The 18,450-nt window shown below is 43.5% G+C and overlaps 1 protein-coding gene across 1 annotated transcript in view; it reads left to right on the top strand.

Moving 5' to 3' along the window:
• The first annotated feature begins 2,618 nt into the window (after positions 1–2,618).
• UXS1 (UDP-glucuronate decarboxylase 1) overlaps positions 2,619–18,450 on the top strand; it is a 69,351-nt gene continuing 53,519 nt past the window's right edge. Inside the window, exons 1-2 of the mRNA XM_068425377.1 lie at positions 2,619–2,769; positions 17,512–17,539. Coding sequence (XP_068281478.1) covers positions 2,673–2,769; positions 17,512–17,539 — 125 coding nt within the window. The 5' untranslated portion in view covers positions 2,619–2,672. The remainder of the gene's footprint in view (positions 2,770–17,511; positions 17,540–18,450) is intronic.

Raw genomic sequence — 18,450 nt, 5'->3', positions numbered from 1 at the left:
TCCTAATTCTGGAACCACAGCTGGGTAATTGCCTGGTTCTGATCTGGTATCAAGGAAAAGTACGTTGCAGCGGTGCTGTGAATTCTAAGTTCATACTGGTCGTTCAGGTAGATACACCTGTACATTCACATTTTTAATCATTAAAAGAAGTCATTAAAAAAAATTCCATCATTTAAAACCCCCCATCATTTTACAGGCTGTGGTTCAGTGAAAAAAAAATCAAAGTGCTCTCGGAAAGCACTTTGAGAACTAAAGTTGAAAACTGCAGCACAGGAGATAGGGTATATTGCCTGCAAACCAGCCCAGAGAGGCTTGCCATTAGCTGAGGTCATGCTATCAGCCTGATTAAGATAATGACCTGAAGGCAGATGGATGCCTGCTTCCTGATCTATAGTGCACTCGTAAGAGTCAGCACTCAACACTGTATCATCCCTCAGTCTTCCTCTTGGCACATTTAGCAGCCATTACATACCAGAATCCCTGCTACTGGTGCCAGTCCTTGGCACAAGGTTGTGAATGTGACCAGCTGTATCCTGAAGTAAGTATCCCTGCTGTTGGCCATCATGTGCCTGGAGAAGTTTACAGCACTTATAAGGTACATGCCTATACTTATAGTTGAGATATGACGGACTTATGCTCACCCCCCTGCAGTTAAGTTAGACGTGTTCTGGCCCACTTGGAGAGTGACATGGATGCAGCTGGCCCTGGTGTCATGCATGACAAACAGCTGGCCCTGTAGAAAGCACTGTCAGGCTGCCTCCCACGGGGTTCGAGTCTCCCTCACCATGAAGTTCCATAAAGCATCCTGCTCCTTTGCTCTCCTTTTCCCATCCTCATGGATTGCAGCCTATCTCAACATGTTTCTGCAGCAAAATTGGCCTGAACACTGAGTGTGGTGCCAAGCAAAGTGCCTTACGCAGGCAGCTTGATCAAGTCATGGATTGTGCAGCCTAGCTCAGGGCAAGGCAACTGTTAAAAGCGTCTTGCCTACCCCTAAAGGACTTTGGGACGGGTATTGTGCATGCAGATACCATTATGGGAAATCCTGACTGAAAACAATGGGAGTTCGAGGTGCAGGGAGGGAATAATACTCCTGTAATATTCTCTAGCTTTCAAGCAGTGCTGTTCAGCTATAGCTTTTTGATGGCCAAATTTACTCCTGGTATAAAACTGTGTTACTATTTGAGTGATTACTATGCAGACAAATTTGGTGATAGATTGTGTTTTAAATGGTGATATTTTTATTCCCTTTCTCCACATAGCTACAAGCACTTGAATTAACAGGCAAGTAAAGTGTAACAAATACAAATCAAAGGAAACAAAAGTGAAGAGGAAAGGAGTGGCCTTACAATCAAAGCATAGTGTTAGGAGTTAGGAAATTTCGGTTCTCAAGGCTTCCTGAATAAAGTCACTTTGCCTCTCTGGGCCGCAGGGGGATATTCTTAATCACTCTAAACAGCATCTTACACTGCACTTATCCTTCCAACACTCACATATTTGACTGACTTTACTCCTCGTAATAAGGAGGGGTAACTCTTGTTAACTGTGTGGGTCTCTGTTTGACTGAAGTTGCAGTTTCTTTGGTGTAAACAAGCTGTATATCTATACTGAAATTAAATGATTGAATCTAGTAATTTAATTCAAGAACACTTGTGCTCACATTCTTCTCCCATGGAAGATGAACGTGAGAAAGAATATCCCTTAGAAGCCGTGTGAAGGCCATACTACTCAGGGGGAAGGTTGAGTTGTGGAGGGATATTTCTCTTCAGATTAACTGGGTGTATTTCACTGGCAGGAAAACATGTTTTGACACGTGAGGAATGTGCCTACCATTCCAGGCAAATACGAATCTGCAGTTTGCAACATGCCACAAGGACTTCGGATGGAAGCTGCAGTGGGAATGTAAACCATTTTAAAGTAACTCCAATCTCATTATCCTGAACAGAGGCAAATTCATAAACTATTACTTTAGGGGAAAAAAATAATCCCAGAATTTTTCATTTACCATGGCAGAGGTGTGTGCAGACAGTGAACGTACATTTGGGATCAGGCAAATGGTGCTTTCGAAATACTGGGCACTGACGGAGCCAGCGTGACACACACTTGGTCTATGTGTGTGCCCACGTCTCTCTGTCCGTCCGTCCCGTCAGGTCAACACCCAAGGGCCACCACGGCGGGAGGCGACAGACAGGTGACCAAGCCCGCCGACGCTGAAGCACCCTGAAAGGCCAGGCCAGGGGCACGGAGAGGCTGCGGGCGCCCTTCCTTTCCCTCAGGCACGCTCTGCGGGAGGCGGGCGCCCTCCAGGCAGCCTCTAGCCAGGAGCCCGTCGCTTGTTACCAAGGACGGACGGACCGGCCCCGCGGCAGCACCGCCGCACCTCACTGCCCGCCCCGTGCGCCGGAGTAGACTCAGGCCGCCCGCCAGTGGCGGCCCGCGCATGCGCCACCCCCGCTCCGGTCGCCGACCGCATTCCCAGCGGGGGAAGGGGAGGGAGGGGGAGCGGGCGGGCGCCGCTGCGCCTGCGCGGGCCGTTCCCGGGCAGCCCGGGCGGGGGGAGCCGAGCCCAGCCGAGCTGAGCCGTGGGTGGCCGCGCGCGCGCGCGCGCGTGCGAGCTCGGTGGCGTGGCCGGCTGTGCAGGCGCCCGGCGCTGCGTGCCGCTGCCGCGGGGCATGGTGAGCCAGGGGCCGCTGCTGCGCCTACTGACCGCCATCAACCGGAGGAGGATGAAGCTGCTCATGGGGCTCGCCTTCGTCGCCTATGTCGCCTGTGAGTGAGCGGGGGTGGGCGCGGGTCTGGCACGGCCATTCATTGCCCGCTGACCGGGCGCCCCCAGCCCCCAGTGCCCGCCGTCACCGCGGGGGAGGAGACGGTGGCGGCGGCTCCTCCCGCGCCCCGTTGCGCTGCCCGGTTGCGAGGCGCCGCAGCGCGGCTGCTCCGGCCCCGGCGGAGAAGGGGGCTCCGCGCGGCTCCCCGCGTCTCTGGGCGGTGGGGCCGAGGTGTTCCCTCCTTCGCCCGCCTCCCCGACCCGCTGAAACTTTCCCAAGCCCGGCGGGCAGCCGGCTAGGCCGTGGCGGAGGGCGCCCCGCGGGGCCGCCGGGCGAGCCGTGCCGGGGGTCCCTGTCAGGCGTCTTTCCCCTGCCCCGCCGCGAGGGCTGCGCGATGAGGACTCCGCCGTGCCCCCTCGGCGGCGTTGCGGGGCTGTTCGCACTGCGGGCGGCTTCCTCCGGGGGCAGGCGGCCGCGCTTCCCCTCGGTGCCCCGCGGGAAGGAGCCCTGGGGCCTCGCCGGCGCCGTGCGGCAGGCAGCCGGGCGTGCTGCGGAGGCGCCTGGGCGGTGGGGTGGGCTCCCTGGGCGGTGGGGTGGGCTGCCGGGGCGGTGGGGTGGGCTGCCGGGGCGGTGGGGTGGGCTGCCGGGGCAGAGAGGCTGAGGGGGAGCGGCGTGAGCGAGACGTGGCGCACGGAGTAAAGTATTTCCGCAGCCGCTGCTCACACCGCTCTTTGTCCGCGTTGGTCTTAAGCTGGTAGCTGTGTGAGGTGAGGCTGCAAGGAAGTTTTCCAGGGCAGGCCTCGTGTCTGGTTGTTGTACAATCCTCTGGTGTCCTTTGGGGGCTAAATAAATGTTTGTTTGTTTGTTTATTAGCTCAGCACGTAGCTGGAGTCTTAAGAGCCTGAGGAGAGGCACGAAGGTATTTGGGAAGATCTTAGAATAACCACTGACAGGGGTATTTATGACTTCAGTTGTTAGGCGTGAGTTGAATAGTCTCGGGTTTATAACGCTGTCCTGTCAGCTCTCTTCCCTTTCTTGTCTAGATTTTTCTGTTGCATGTTTCATACTCAGTTTATTTTGTATTAGCCTGTTCTGTTTGTAGACTTAGGTAGATTTTATGTAGCTGCAGCTGAGGAAGGGTCTTTGAAGCCTTGTCAGCTTAGCCAGGGACAAGTGATTCTCTTGATGCTCCAAAACACACATAGGCGAGGTCGCTTCGGGGATGGGTGTGTGCACCAGATTTAGGATCCTCCCTTTGCATTTGGGAGGGTGGAGAGGTACAACTCAAGTATTTTGGCGGAAGGGGTGGTGTTTCCTACCCCAGAAACACAACACTGGAATTCCCTTTACTACCATATGTTACTGTGTTTGCAGGACCTCATTATTGAGATACTGCTGTTGTCATTGAAGTTATTGTGCCAGCTCTGACACTTGGTTTGTTTGTCCAAGTGACCTCAGGTTCCATGCGTACTGAAACAGGGACAAATTAATGTCTATTCTTATTTTGAAAGGGCTTGGTGTTTTGCCAAAAATGATACTTAATTTTGAAAACAAAGTTACTAGGCTGATGTTAAAATACTGTAATTGAGTGGCAATTAACATGGTCATTGAGACCTGGCTACTGGTTGCATTCTATGGACAGTAGTTGGTGTTAGCTGTCTAGCTTTGTGGGTAAAAGTTAGCCTTAAGGAAGTGAAAAACTGCCGCATGATTTTTGCTGTCTGGGCTGTAATTTATAGAAGCCTTCTCACCGCTTGTTTCTGGTTGTTCTTTGAGATTCAGAAAAAAATAGAGAAGGAGAGGGACTGCAGGTCAATGTGGCAGAAAAGTAGCTTAAAAAGGGAATAAGTTGATGTCTGATGGGAATATGTTTTTTGCAAATCCAACGTGTCAGGTTGCTGTGCTTTTCAGTCTTTTGACTAGTGGTCAAAAGTAGTGGAATCATTAGTTATGGCTCTGGTGTCTTCAATATAATAGGATATGCTAGCAGGTGCCACTGGTCTAATAGATTCTAGAGAAACTGTTTTTTGTTTTCTTTTCTATGGAAGTGATTGTGATCCCATCCCCGTATGCTAAAAGTGCACTCCTTGCAACATTACTGAATCATCACTGTGCTCTGGTTGCAGTCAGATAATGTCAGACTAAAATAGCATAGAATCTGAGAAAACTGAGCTGCTGGTGTGGGTGTATGTGCTGGCACTTCTTACATTCCTTCTTTCTCAAGTGCTCTCCAAGTGACTGTTTTCAGGCTGTGCACCTCCTTTCCGTGAATTTCCATTCAGTGTTAGTATACGGGGAATCAGATTTGGAGCACATTATGTTGCAGGGAATGAAATACTTGGCAAGTACATTATTTTTTTATGAACTAGAAGATATGACTTTTTTGATAGTGCCATTTTGTCAGTTTGTGTGTGAAACCCTGAGAGAATGTTTAGGGAGTATCTTTTCTAAAAGTGTCTTATTTCATAAAAAGCTTCTGCCTTTGAATGCAAATTTGTTACAAATGTGCCTGAAGAACTTCTTCATGGGAGTTTGTAAACTAGAGGAAGAGCTTATTACAGGCAGTTGAAAAGCTCTCATCTGTCTCGCTCTCAAGAATCATTGAGTGGCTCTCTTGGTAGTTTCACAGCGCAAGGTGTTGGATGGCAAGTCTGGGTTAGGTATTCCTGCTCCACATCTGCCATTTCCCACCAGCATCCACCATGTACAAGGACTTAAAATTTCTGTGCTGTGCTCCAGGTAAAGAAACTGGTCTGGACTAAGATCACCTTTTCAGGTTATAAACCTTTGGCAATGTGGGTATTCGGGCAACTGTTTGGCCCAACTGAGGAGACCATGCAGTGGTGAAATGGGCAACTGGGAGCACTGCGGGCAGCGTTGCCATCGTGTGCTTTGCAAGTCTACAGTTAGTGTCTCACCTGAGGAGTCTTGTTGTGGTCGGTTAAAGTACCACCGTGACATGAGGTGCGCAGTCAGGTTCGTCTTAAAAGATACCTAGAACTCTTTTTATGGACTTCTCTGGTTTCCCTAGTGGCACTTAGAGTAAAAAGTACTCAAACCCAGTACGTCTGGGTTTGAATTAAAAGTAATATTTGAAGTCTCATTTCTGTAAATCTAATTTCTATTAATTTAAAAAATAGTTATTCGCTTTAAACAGTGTGCTATGCTTAGTTTGTGTATATAAAAATAGAACCCCAAAATAGAAGTGCCCCATTTCTGTGCAGCAGGCAGTTAAAAGCTGTTGTAACTTAAGCGACTGTTCCCTGACAAAACTGAAGTGAACAGAGTTTAATTAACAGTTACATATACTTTATCTGTAGGCCATAGGTGAAGGGGGTGATTTTGTTCCTCATCACCCAAGTGATGAATCTGGAGATAGTGCAGCTAGTGAGCTGTCAAAATGACTCTGTAATCTGGAAGAATGCTAATAATTTTTTTTTTAAATGTTCTTCAGAATTAACTTAGTTGCCTCACTTGCAGTGCTGTCTCCTTCTGTGAACATTGCACGGCTACACTGTGCTACATGTAATGGGAGGCCTTGCACAAAGGTTGAATTTTCATTGCACTTTTAAAGGGACAAAGTCTTCTGCTGCAGCTTTTCTCTGATTTAACCCCCAGCAAGATACTATAGGAGTGGTAACCAAAGTGTTTGGGGGGGGTGGGCCGCATGTGGAGGTGGACTGGAAACAAATCCTTTCAGTCATGGGCTATACTTGCATCATCTTGAAGCCATTGTGAAACCACAGCTTAAGAACCTGACAAGATTATAAACACAAGTGAAGTGGATTTAATTGATTTTTGTTGTCTGTAATGAGAAGTGTAGACAGATCATAAGAGAAACCAATTAAATAGATATCGTTAAAAAAATGCAGTGTCACCACAATATGAGTAACTTATATGCAGGCTGAGAGTTTTGTTTTGTTTTTAAAAAGCCCACCTGTTTGTGGGTTGGTATGTCAATACATAGACACCTTAAACTCATTCCCTTTGAAGTTTTAAATGTTTATTGAACTTTGTAGGGACATACTGAGATGCTTCAGTGAGGGTGTCTTTGTAGAATCAGGACCTTAAATAAGTTGTTGGAAATACACTGTAAAATCTTGTAGCCAGGATTTAAAGACCATAGTTTATCAATCTGCATGGTTTGCAGTCTTCATGCTGCTGTAAATAAGTTACTGATGTCTTGGTATAACAAGGGAGTTGCGTGTTCTTAATGAAAATAAAGAGCTCTATTTCTGGTAAAGTAGAACAGTTCTCTCTGCTCCTTTGTAGGTCAGATAGTTCTCAGGAATTATGTCAGTAGCCTTATTCCTTTTCCAAGGGAAAAAAGAAGGAATAATAGGGTGCTGTCATGAGATCCAAGCTTAAGACCTTGTTACCTTTATAAGATAAATTGCAGCACAGCTACTGAAACAACTTAAAATGTCAAAATAATGTGAGGGAAGTACATCCTGCAGCATAGTGGCTTGACTTCTCCCAGCATTGTTAGTTTCCATGGTTGTTATCCTTTGTTTTACAAGGTTAGCCATTTATTTTTGTCAGATTTCCATCAGCTAGGAAGAAGGTAGTGTGCTCTTCTCAGAATATCAAGGTGTGAGTAAGCTGTTCAGTTTGAATCTTACCAGCCCCTTGCATGTTGCATGTCTTGCATGTGTTCAAAACAAAGGTTAAGTGCTACTTAATGTTGTGTTCTGATAAGTGTTTACTTTCGCTTTTCATAATAGAAAAAGTAGCTGTGAACTTGGTCCTGTCCTATTGCTTCAGGCGAGCTGTTTGAAAGTTATTCAGCACTGCTGTGGAGAGTACCAGGAATCTTTGTTCCACAAATGTTTTACAACTAGACAGCAGGATTGACTGGCCATGGAAGAGTTAGAAATGGTCTGATGTGACACCAGGCTGGTCTGCTTTTTGTGTCAGCATGCCATGGATTCTTCACCAAAAAAAAAACCAAACCAAAACCATTTGTTTGCTGGCTTAATGTCCTGTAGAGCTGCCTTTCATCTGTGGGTTTATGCAAATAAGTTTACTGTCTACAACAGCTTCCAGTTCCCTGCTCATCAGGCTTCCACACAGCTGTAGCTGTGCTGCTTATGAAAATTTGTTCATGTTCATTCATGTCAGGAATAGATGGACTCCAGCTCCACTTTACTAGCCATGGTGTTTTAAACCAATTTTTTGGCATCCTGTAGAAATTCACCCTTACAGTTCCCAGCTTATCTCCATTTAATATTTGCCTTTAGTATTTGTCTTTAATATTTTATATCCAGCTAGTATTTGTCTTTTCTGTGGCTTGTGCAGGAGGCGGTACTGTTATCATTCTACTCAAGGACAAACACTGGTAGAGCTTTCATCTTCTTTCCCCCCTGTGTTTTTGCAAAGAGATGTTTCCCTATCATTTATATTGCTTATTTCTTTTCTGTGAGGTTGGTTGACCAAAGCAGAGTTTAATTGAAACTGGTAGTTTTCAACTTCTCGTTTGTGGACCCTAGGGAGGAAGAGGTGGTGGATACTGCACCAGCTTACCTGAAGGGGGTTGTAAAAGGTAGCTGGGAGAAGTGAGTTTGCTTTAGTTACAGTGCTGAACGTTGGAGCATGCTGTGAGTCTGCTGAAAACAATCTTAGCAGTCAACAAACTTAAAATAAAATGCTAAAAATAATCAATTTGAGTAATAAACCCTCATTTGATTGCAACGCTAATTTGAGTCATGTTACCTTGGGTGGCTGCTCAGTTTCTGGGGTTTGACATGCATGCTGGTGTATCATTGTTATCTTGGGAGTATGGAATATTCTCTGCCTCTTTGAATTTCTTGAAAAATGTCCCACAGTTCTGCTAGTCATGTCTGGGAAACAAAGGGAAGATCAAGGCCTAAATTAAAGATGACAGTGGCACCCCGCTTTTTTTTTAAAAAAGGCATTTGAAAAATCAGGGCTGCTGTCTAGATTGAGGAAAGCATGATTTGCGTACAGCTACATATGATATATTCCAATTGTTGAGATAATAGTTCTGCTGCTTTCTGTTTCTTTCACTTGAAATAGGGAGATGTGTGGCCCTAACAGCAGCACGTACAGGTCTGTTGGCTTAGAAGGTTTCTGTTGCTTTCTTTAACCTGCTGTGTTCCTTTAAAGGAAAGGGAGAAAATCCTTTTCTCAACAAATTTTGTGCATCTGAATTGTGTGGACCAGATTTATCTGGAGATAGATGTCACAGAATCACAGAATGTTAGGGATTGGAAGGGACCTCGAAAGATCATCTAGTCCAATCCCCCTGCCAGAGCAGGATTACCTAGACCATATCACACAGGAACGCGTCCAGGCGGGTTTTGAATGTCTCCAGAGAAGGAGACTCCACAACCTCTCTGGGCAGCCTGTTCCAGTGTTCGGTCACCCTCACCGTAAAGCAGTTTTTCCTCATATTTATGTGGAACGTCCTGTGTTCCAGCTTGCACCCATTGCCCCTTGTCCTGTCAAGGGATGTCACTGAGAAGAGCCTGGCTCCATCCTCATGACACTTGCCCTTTACATCATCTGCTGCTGTTTAAGGAAAGACACTTAAGAGTTTTCAGGTTTTTTCTCTATTATTAAGTGAAAAGGGGACACAGGGATGTTAGCAGTTTAGATTGCTTAGCTTTCACATTGCCAAGATAATTTTGACTTGATTCAGAATGTAATTATTATGTAGTACTTCAGTTAGGTATAGGTCAAAGTGCTTCTGTTGTCTTCCTTGGGAATTCAAACCTTTTGTAGGCAGTCGACATATTTACAAACCACTTTGTTGTTTCAAGCCAGTAAATTCAAAGCTAGAAAGCTTTATGATGTCTAGGCACACTCAAGCATATGTGGTGATGAAAACAGAGGATCCTGTTTGGAACTTCGTAACTGTGATGAGTTCTATGCATTCTGTTTTTTTATTGTAAATATTGGATGTCTTTTTCTGTTTGTAGTAGCTGACAATTGGAGTGCATTACCTTACTTGTGGCAAAATACAAAGGATAGACAAAAATGGATGATTAATGGTAAAGAATGATATGCTAAAGATACGAGATAGGAAGTAGTAGAAACACTGAATAGAGAACTGGAAAAAGGACTTAACAGAAGAGTTGGAAAGAATTTGATGTCTGGGAAACAAAGAACAGAATTCAGTCGTAAAGTGGTGATGCTAACTGAAATGTTAGAATAAGTATTCATGGTTAGCTTCCCATCCAGTATGAAGCTCCATTAACTCTTGTAAAGAAATAAAACGTGCATAATGTTATGTCCCACAGCTGTAGGAGTGTATGAGTGTGCCAGAGTTTAAGTATTCAGTCTTAAGAGAAGATACAAAAGCACTGTCCTGGTGGGTATGTTGTCTTTGTTTTGCTAGGTGATGACTAGCTGAGGGATTGACATAGAGTGGTGGTGTTATCCAAGTTGAAGAGCGAACATCTTCCCCTTCAGCAAACCCTGTATCCTGGTGTCTAGGGTACTTCCCGTGTGGGAAAAGCTACAGTTCCTATCTGCTGTCTTTGATTTGGGGCAGGAACTGTACTGTTGAACAAGACATCAGTTCAGGAAATATAACAGGAAGAAGTACTTACCATACAGAAATCTGTGCAGACGTACCAGAGGAGTAGATTTTTTTAGTTTTGTTAATATTCAAATTATTGTACGTTACCCAAAGGCATAATCGTAAACTTCACTCAGGAAAGTGACATTCAGAGTTGTGATTAGTAATTGTATGTTATCGTCTCCACTAATATTGCAACATACTCTCATGAGTATAATAATTTTCTAAAGCAAATTAACAAACTACTGGAATTACAGATAGGATACAATTGAGGTTTTTTAATTGTTATGGAATATAGACTATAAAGTGCAGTTTGAAATGCTTTGGCCAAATCATAGAATGGTTTATGTTGGAAGGGACCTTTAAAAAATCATCTAGTCCAGCCCCCCTGCCATGGGCAGCGACATCTTTCACTGGATCAGGTTGCTCAGAGCCCCGGCCAACCTGGCCTTGAACACTTCCAGGGAGGGGGCATCCACAGCTTCTCTGGGCAACCTGTGCCAGTGTCTCACCGCTCTATAGTAAAGAATTGCTTAGTTGTATCTAATTTAAACCTACTCTCTGGTTAACACTGTGGCCCCTCGTCCTGTCACTACAGGCCCTGGTAAAAGGTTTCTCTTCATCGTTCTTGTAAGCCCCCTTTAAGTACTGAAAGGCTGCAATGAGGTCTTCCTGGAGCCTTCTCCAGGCTGAACAAACCCAACTCTCTCAGCCTTTCTCCATAGGAGAGGTGCTCCATCCCTCTGGTCATCTTTGTGGCCCTCCTCTGGACCAGCTCGAGCAGGTCCATGTCCTTCTTATGTTGGGGACCCCAGAGCTGAACACGGTACTCCAGGTGGGGGTCTCATGAGAGCGGAGTAGAGGGGGAGATTCACCTCCCTTGACCTGCTGGCCACGCTGGTTTTGATGTGGCCCAGAATATGGTTGGCTTTCTGGGCTGCAAGCGCACATTGCTGGCTCATGTCCAATTTTTCCTCCACCAGTATCCCCAAGTCCTTTTCTGCAGGGCTGCTGTCAGTCCATTTGTAACCCAGTCTGTGTTGACACTGGTGATTGCCCCGACCCAGGTGCGGAAACTTGCATTTGACCTTGTTTTACTTCATGAGGTTCATATCTGCCCGCTTGTTATGCCTGGCAAGGTCGCTCTGAATGGTATCCCTTCCCTCAATGACACTACTCAGCTCGGTATCGTCTGCAAACTTGCGAAGGGTGTGCTCAATCCCACTGTCTGTGTCATTAATAAAGATACTGGATGGTACTGGTTACAATGCAGACCCCTGAGGGACACCACTTGTTACTGATCTCCCTTTGGACATTGAGCCATTGACCGCAACTCTGGTTGCAGCCACCCAGCCAGTTCTTTATCCTTTGGGTAGTCCATCCATCAAACTCATATCTCTCCAGTTTAGCAGCAAGGCTGTTGTGTGGGAAATAATAGTTTCCTAAAGGAAATAATAGTTTTCTTTACATTATTACATATCTAATTGAGATCTGCAAAAGGGTGAAAGTAAGACTTCAATGCATCTGTAATAATAAGCATTGTATGAGCTCCCTTTGCCTACTTTTCCTTTTTGTCAAGTTCTCAAAAAGCTTCTTTCTACCAGGAGACTGAAGCTGCTGAGTGACTATGGAGAGTCAGAATTAAGGAAAAAAAAAACCCTTTTGAATGTCATTGCATCTCTCTGAAATAGAAAGTTTGCCTGAAGGAATTAGCTCTGGACATTCAGAGATTACAATTTTGCTCTAGAAATTCAGGTTATGACCGTATATCAGTTCATATTGTTCCTGCATGCTCTTTCTGTTGATAGTGAGATCTGTTTGAAACGAACATAATCTTGTACTCTTTTTATTCTGAGGAGCAGAGGTGGTAAGGAGGGTGATACAGGGAAAAATGCCTTGTGTTTTCAGCTACATCTACTTAAACGAAAGTCTGTGTAAAAGTTTCTTTAACTGAGTGTCTTGAAAATGCAATTGGGAAAGAAAATTATTTTAAAAGAGATTACATCCATTTTTGGTACAGTTGGATCTCTATGGGCATCACGGTCTCACTTTTTAAGACATCTGTTTTAAAATGTGTGTGATGCTGAAACTTACATTGTCACTAATACTTTCAGATTATGGGTGTTTACTACCTTTGATGCCTTGTGATAGTCGATGGCTTGATTTTAATGTCATTTAAAGAGACTCAGAGAAGAGGGATCATCCTGGGGCAAAGGCACAGGCGTCCCTTGAGATTCTGTTTTTTCCCACCTTCAGATTGTGATAGTGTTATTTTTCTGGTTCCCCAGCATATTGTGGATGAGTTAATTAAGGCATGCAAGGTTCTCAGAGTAGTAATCTGTGTTTTATAGAAACCTCTACAGTAAGTATTATTGCAGATGACAGATTCGAAGGACATTCAGCTGAAAACATACATCCTGTTCCTATATTCTGAGGATCTAGAAGAATAACTCTTGCCTTCTGTGAAGTGCAGCTGGTCAGAGCTAGAAGTCTGACTATCGTAGATGGGGAAGCGTCCATTTAATAGTGGATGCTCAACAGCAAATTGCTTGGGATTTCTGTTGTACTTTTTCGAGTGTGACTGAACAGATTCTGTGTTTGTTTTTTTTTTACTTCATGCAGGCAGGGTGGCTTGTATTCAAAGGGTAGTTCTTGGAATATTCCTTTCCTAAAAGTAGCCCAGTCATGGTACTGCTCTGCATCTGGCATAATTTCAGAAAGGGTTTCCTCTAGGAAAACTAAACAAACCTTTAAATTTCCAGGAACAGAAATGTATTCAGTAGAAAGAAAACCATTCTTTCCTCATCTGTAACTGGCTTTTGCTTAAGGTATTTTTGAGAAGTCTTGGAAGTCTGCGACAATTTTACTGTAAGGCTGTGCTTGCCAAATAGTTATAACTTCATCTGTCAGAGGCTGGAGGGGAAAAAAAAAACAAACAACAAACCAAACAAAAAAGGAGGATTGGTGTTTTCTGAAAACTGTGAGTGATTAATGTTTGGTTGGCAAAATGTAAATACGTCTTTAATAACAATACTGTGATTAAGGCTTTAAGAAACAAATCTCCTCTTTTCTAAAAGTACAGCTCTTTATCGCTTCATCCAAGGCATGTCATTCTTCTCTGGAAGCTGTCACTTTAAAGTGTAATGTCTGTGGGAGTGATTAATGCCTCTGATGTATTTTTAATCTTCATGGTACTTGCAATTAATCCTTGCAAAAATGCTACAATAAAAATGATTGTTCTCATTATTTATGGAAGGGATCCAGAGTGGAACAGATAGAATCAAAATAGGACTACACCTTTCTACTACAGGCTATTAAACCAGGATTTTGTGTATCTCAGTACAATTCAGGTATTGTGACCTCTTCCCTAATGGGAACTTATTATTACCTTAATCAGTCATTGGGTGAGGTTTATAAATAGTCTTTGAGAGAATAAGCAGAACCTCTATTTCTTTTCTCTTGTAGGTGATCATCTTAATTGTTTGGTTACAAGTCATGCTTCTGTCTGTCTAGTCCAATTAATCATGAATTCTTCCCTTGCACAGAGTTTCAGCAGATGGCAGGAAGACTCTCTGTCCATGAATGCTGTCTAGTTGGATGAATAGGAAGTTCCACAAAGATGATCAGAAGGCTGGAGCACTTCTCCTATGAAGAGAGGCTGAGAGAGTTGGGGCTGTTCAGCCTGGAGAAGAGAAGGCTCTGGGGAGACCTTCTAGCAGCCTTCCAGTACCTGAAGGGGGCTTACAGGAAAGTGGGAGAGGGGCATGTAGTGATAAGACAAGGGGGAATGGTTTTAAACTGAAAGAGGGTAGATTTAGATTAGATATCAAGAAGAAATTCTTTACTGGGAGGGTAGTGAGACACTGGCACAGGTTGCCCAGAGAAGCTGTGGATGTGCCCTCCCTGGCAGTGTTCAAGGCCAGGCTGGATGGGGCTTTGAGCAACCTGGTCTAGTGGAAGGTGTCCCTGCCCATGGCAGGGGGGTTGGAAGTAGATGATCTTTAAGGTCTCTTCCAACCCAAACCATTCTATGATTCGTAGAGTACATACAGTGTGTGGCTGGGGCGGGGGGGGATGAGGGGTAAGGGTGTTAAATCTCTAAGGTTTGAGAATTGGCATAGGATTATTATACTGGATGAATACCTCTTGACTTAAAAGATTCGGCTTTAGGGTTGGATTTTTTTTTTAATTGTATTTTAAGACTAGCTTTTACAGCGAGGTGCTCAGTTATGTTAGTGTTTGCTCAAACTGGGTCCATTTAGGAGTCTGATGCTTTTGAAAACTGGGTTTTTGTGTAGTGCCTGATTCATGACCTTGCTGGTATGGAAGCTTTTTTTAACCATCCACATGTCTGTAGCTTTTGGTGCCTGAACTTAGTGGGCCTGTCAAGGGGTTTTATGGTGCCTGTGAGGGCTTTTGTCTTAGATTTAGGCTTGTAATTCTGCATCATTCTGCTTGTGGATTTGGGCCCGCTTACCTTAATGTTTCAGTCGTTCTTGCCTGAATGTTAAACTGGCCTTGGCATAACCTCTAGGGCAAGGAAGCGACAAATCAAGGAAATTCTCTGTAAGCCATAGTCATACTGCTGGTTCTGCAGCTGTGTAAGCCTGTTACATAAACAATTGTGATGTACATTTAGAAAAAACTCAACAAAACCTTAATTCCACTGTAGTGCAAAACCTTACCTCTGATCCCTTCAACCGTGACGTAAGCTGTATGTGAACACACAGTAGCCAAAGAGATCCTCCGTAGAACTGTGCATTCAGAATCCTTTGTGAGGGCAGTATGTTCAAGCAAGTTTCTGTGGCACCTTTCTGCATGTGAGAGAGACTTCAGGGTTCTTCACATCCCTCCATATGGTATTTCCTATGTGGTTCATTTTGCAGTTTCATTCTTTTTTTGCAGTGGTACAAAAATACTCTTCCTAGAAGTTTAACAGAAGGTCATTTGCCCCTACAGAACTGGGATATCAAGCATAGTGTTTCTGGAAGTACGTGAATGCCTTCCTGAGCTTCCCTTCCCTGCTGTGGACACGAGCACACACAATTAGCGTGTTTTCTTTAGGAAGCCAGTTTTTTGTATGCAATGTAGTTGCACTGTCTTTGCAACAAAACTGGCAAGGTGGTATTTGTGGTCCAGCTGGCAACTCAGTTTTTCATCAATTCCTGCTTCAACAACTGAGCCCAGATGTTTCCTGCCACTGCATAAACAATACATTACGTTATTTGTGCTAGTTTCTGTAGCTCAGAAAAGTAACTGATTGTAAGTATAGCTGTGTAATGTATAACTTGAGAATTCTGTACCTGTAGTTGCCAGATGGTCATCATTCACTGCAAAAAAAAAAAAAAGACCCAGTAGTTTTTCCATTAATGTTATTGTAAATAATTCTAAAATCCTAGCCAGAGGGTAAATAACTTGAATTTAACTTAGTGCTCGGTATCCTTAACTGTATCCGTTTTTCCCCCCCGATAATTTAATTTATCTAATTAACATAAAATCCACAGTGTTTTTTAAATTCAGTTGGATTTTATCGATCCTCTGTTCTAATTTAAAGCTTCCTTATCGTTTCCCCAGAAGACATTAGAGGTTTTATGATACCACCACAGATATCACAGTGCCCTCCTACAGTTTATTTGATAGTCTGTCAGGAATTCATTTGAGTTACTCTTTGAATTACTCAGCAGTACTCAGGAGTTAAAAACAGTTCAGTAGCTTTGCAGTCCTCTAAAGGGTGGAATAGCGACTGCATTACTGCATCCTCACTCCTGTCCTCCTGGCTTCTCTGTCCTGGGTATGTTCCCTTTCTTTTCTTGCCTGGAAGGTGCGTGTGACTGTAGCAGCATTTTTTCTTTTCTTGTTGCTGTAGCACCTAATCATCTGCTTGAGATCATAAATAATAATCATGAAAATGTATATGCAAAGCCTGAATCTATGTGAAACACTTCATTAGCTGCTATTTGAGACCTGAAGGACAGCTTACAAAAACTGAGGACACTCAGAAGCTTTCTATATGTATGTTAATACTATGTATAGGCTACTCGTCCTTCTTAAGACCCAGTGTAATTTAGATCCTTAGGTTGAGCCTTGTCTCTTAAAGAGCAATCACAGAATGATTTTCTGGCAGTATTCTGGGTCTGTTTCCTGTGTTGTTTATTGTTGTCGAGCCCCTTATGTAACTGTTCGTATTAACCTTGTCTTGAGGATGTGAAGTTGTCGACTCTTAGTGTAACATGGTTTGTGGCTTCTCATTTTTTCACTTTAAATTACGTTCTGTGTCCTAGCTGAAAGCTAAAAGTAAAATCAGTGCTCTGATAGTCCTCGTGTAATCGCTTAAACCCTGAACAGTTTCAGATTTTTTTTTTCTAGTAGAAAATAAACTGGGCAGATGAATCTTTTTGTGAACACAGAGGAACAGCTTATACGTGTTTGCTGTGCTATTTTATACTGCAGTTTGTCTTCCTTAGAACATTTTTCCATACCAAGAGTGTAATAAATGATCTTTGTTTGCTTAGTGAGCCATTCAGTTACATTGCTTAGGTACCTTTTGTGTCTGCATCGCGATATATGCATATTTAGAGAGAAAATACACATGCACTCAAGCCCTTGCTGCCTGTAATGCAGGACTGTTGTGGCATTACTTTGGACTGGTTCAGCTATCGCCTGTAGTGGCCAGTCTTTTTACCCTGGTCAGTCTGCAGTTTCCAGTTCGTATGGTTCAGGTCTACAGGACTCCTTTCTTGCTCTTGCCATTTTTTTTTTCAATATCCCTAATAAACAAATCCAGAGCTCTGGTTTGTTTAATCTGTGTGTGGTGTCAAATTATAGTTCAGAGAATTCTTGCACATTTTGTTTATGTAATATAGTGTGGGGATAATGATCAGATAAGTATATCTGCTGGTTTACTGGTCAGATAATTCCAGGTGTGCACTGGAATAGTCTAGTCCTTTTGTATTGAACTATTGTATTTTCCTACTTTTTTTTATAGTCTCATTTAATTTCATCAGAATTTCTCCCATACTCTTAAACTGTGTTCTAGTGACTTGTGTGTGTGTATATATATCATGTATGTAACTTATTTAGGTAATTTGTGATTAACGTACTTAATATTGTTTTAAATTCCTTCTCATGATAAAAGGAAAAAGATCACATCATGTACTGTTACATGACACTGTAATGTTCTCTTTTTTTCTTGTTTTCCAGCTGTATGGGGAAACTTTGTCAATATGAGGTAATGTATATAATTTTTGTATTGAATATCCTTATCTGAAATAAAATTAACTTTAACATCAACATGTATCACTGTATATCAAGTAGGGAGAATATAGAACAGCAGCTTACAGTGTTTTTTGGGTGGTTGCTAAGCAGCTGATACCATTTTTTAAATACAAGGTGTTCAGTCTCAGAAAGGGTTGTGTGTCTGCTGCAAATCTCGCCCAGGATCTTATTCTCACTTCAGCATCTGCCTTTCTTTACACAAATTCATCTTCTGATTTTGGAGATGTTTTCAGGCAAGTTGGTTGGCTTAGCTGGGCACATAGGCTTGGATTCTTCTTTTCCTCAGCCCAAATCTGACCATATCTCAGGGACAATACAGGCTTAAACATTGAAGAGCCGCAGATTCTCTGCTGCGTGCCATAATTATGTTTCTGTACACAGAATTAGAAATGTTGTTTTGAGGGTTTTTCCTCCTTCTCCTTAATTGGGAGAGAATCTGATGGTTTAACTGCTGAAAAGCAAAAAAAATCCTGCACTGTCCACCAGAATTTTGCCCTTAGAAATAGGAAGGCATAGCATATACATGCAAAACATACAGATTTTCACAGCATTTCTGCTTGCAGAAATGGGAAAATTCACCAGGAGGTCACAACTGAGAAAGAAGGTGAAAAGAATATGGGGACAGTCTCTTCCCTACAACAAAGTCTGTGCGTAGAGGACAAAATATTTCACCATGTTGTTTTGCTAGTAAAGGGTTTTGGTCCTCTGTTGCCAGCTTAGCAGCACAGAGTAAAGAAAGTTTGAGGCAAAGTAAGAAAATTAATGGATTTTCTGTGGGCTCTGATTCACCCAGGACAGCTTACCCTGGGATCTGTTCCTGTCCCAAGCTGTCCACTTCTCTTCAAGTTTCCCACCCTTGCTACA

Source organism: Nyctibius grandis, chromosome 2 (assembly GCF_013368605.1).
Source record: "Nyctibius grandis isolate bNycGra1 chromosome 2, bNycGra1.pri, whole genome shotgun sequence".
Lineage (NCBI taxonomy): Eukaryota > Metazoa > Chordata > Aves > Nyctibiiformes > Nyctibiidae > Nyctibius > Nyctibius grandis.
The sequence above is the reverse complement of the archived record's forward strand: the minus strand, read 5'-3'. Positions and strand labels throughout refer to the sequence as shown.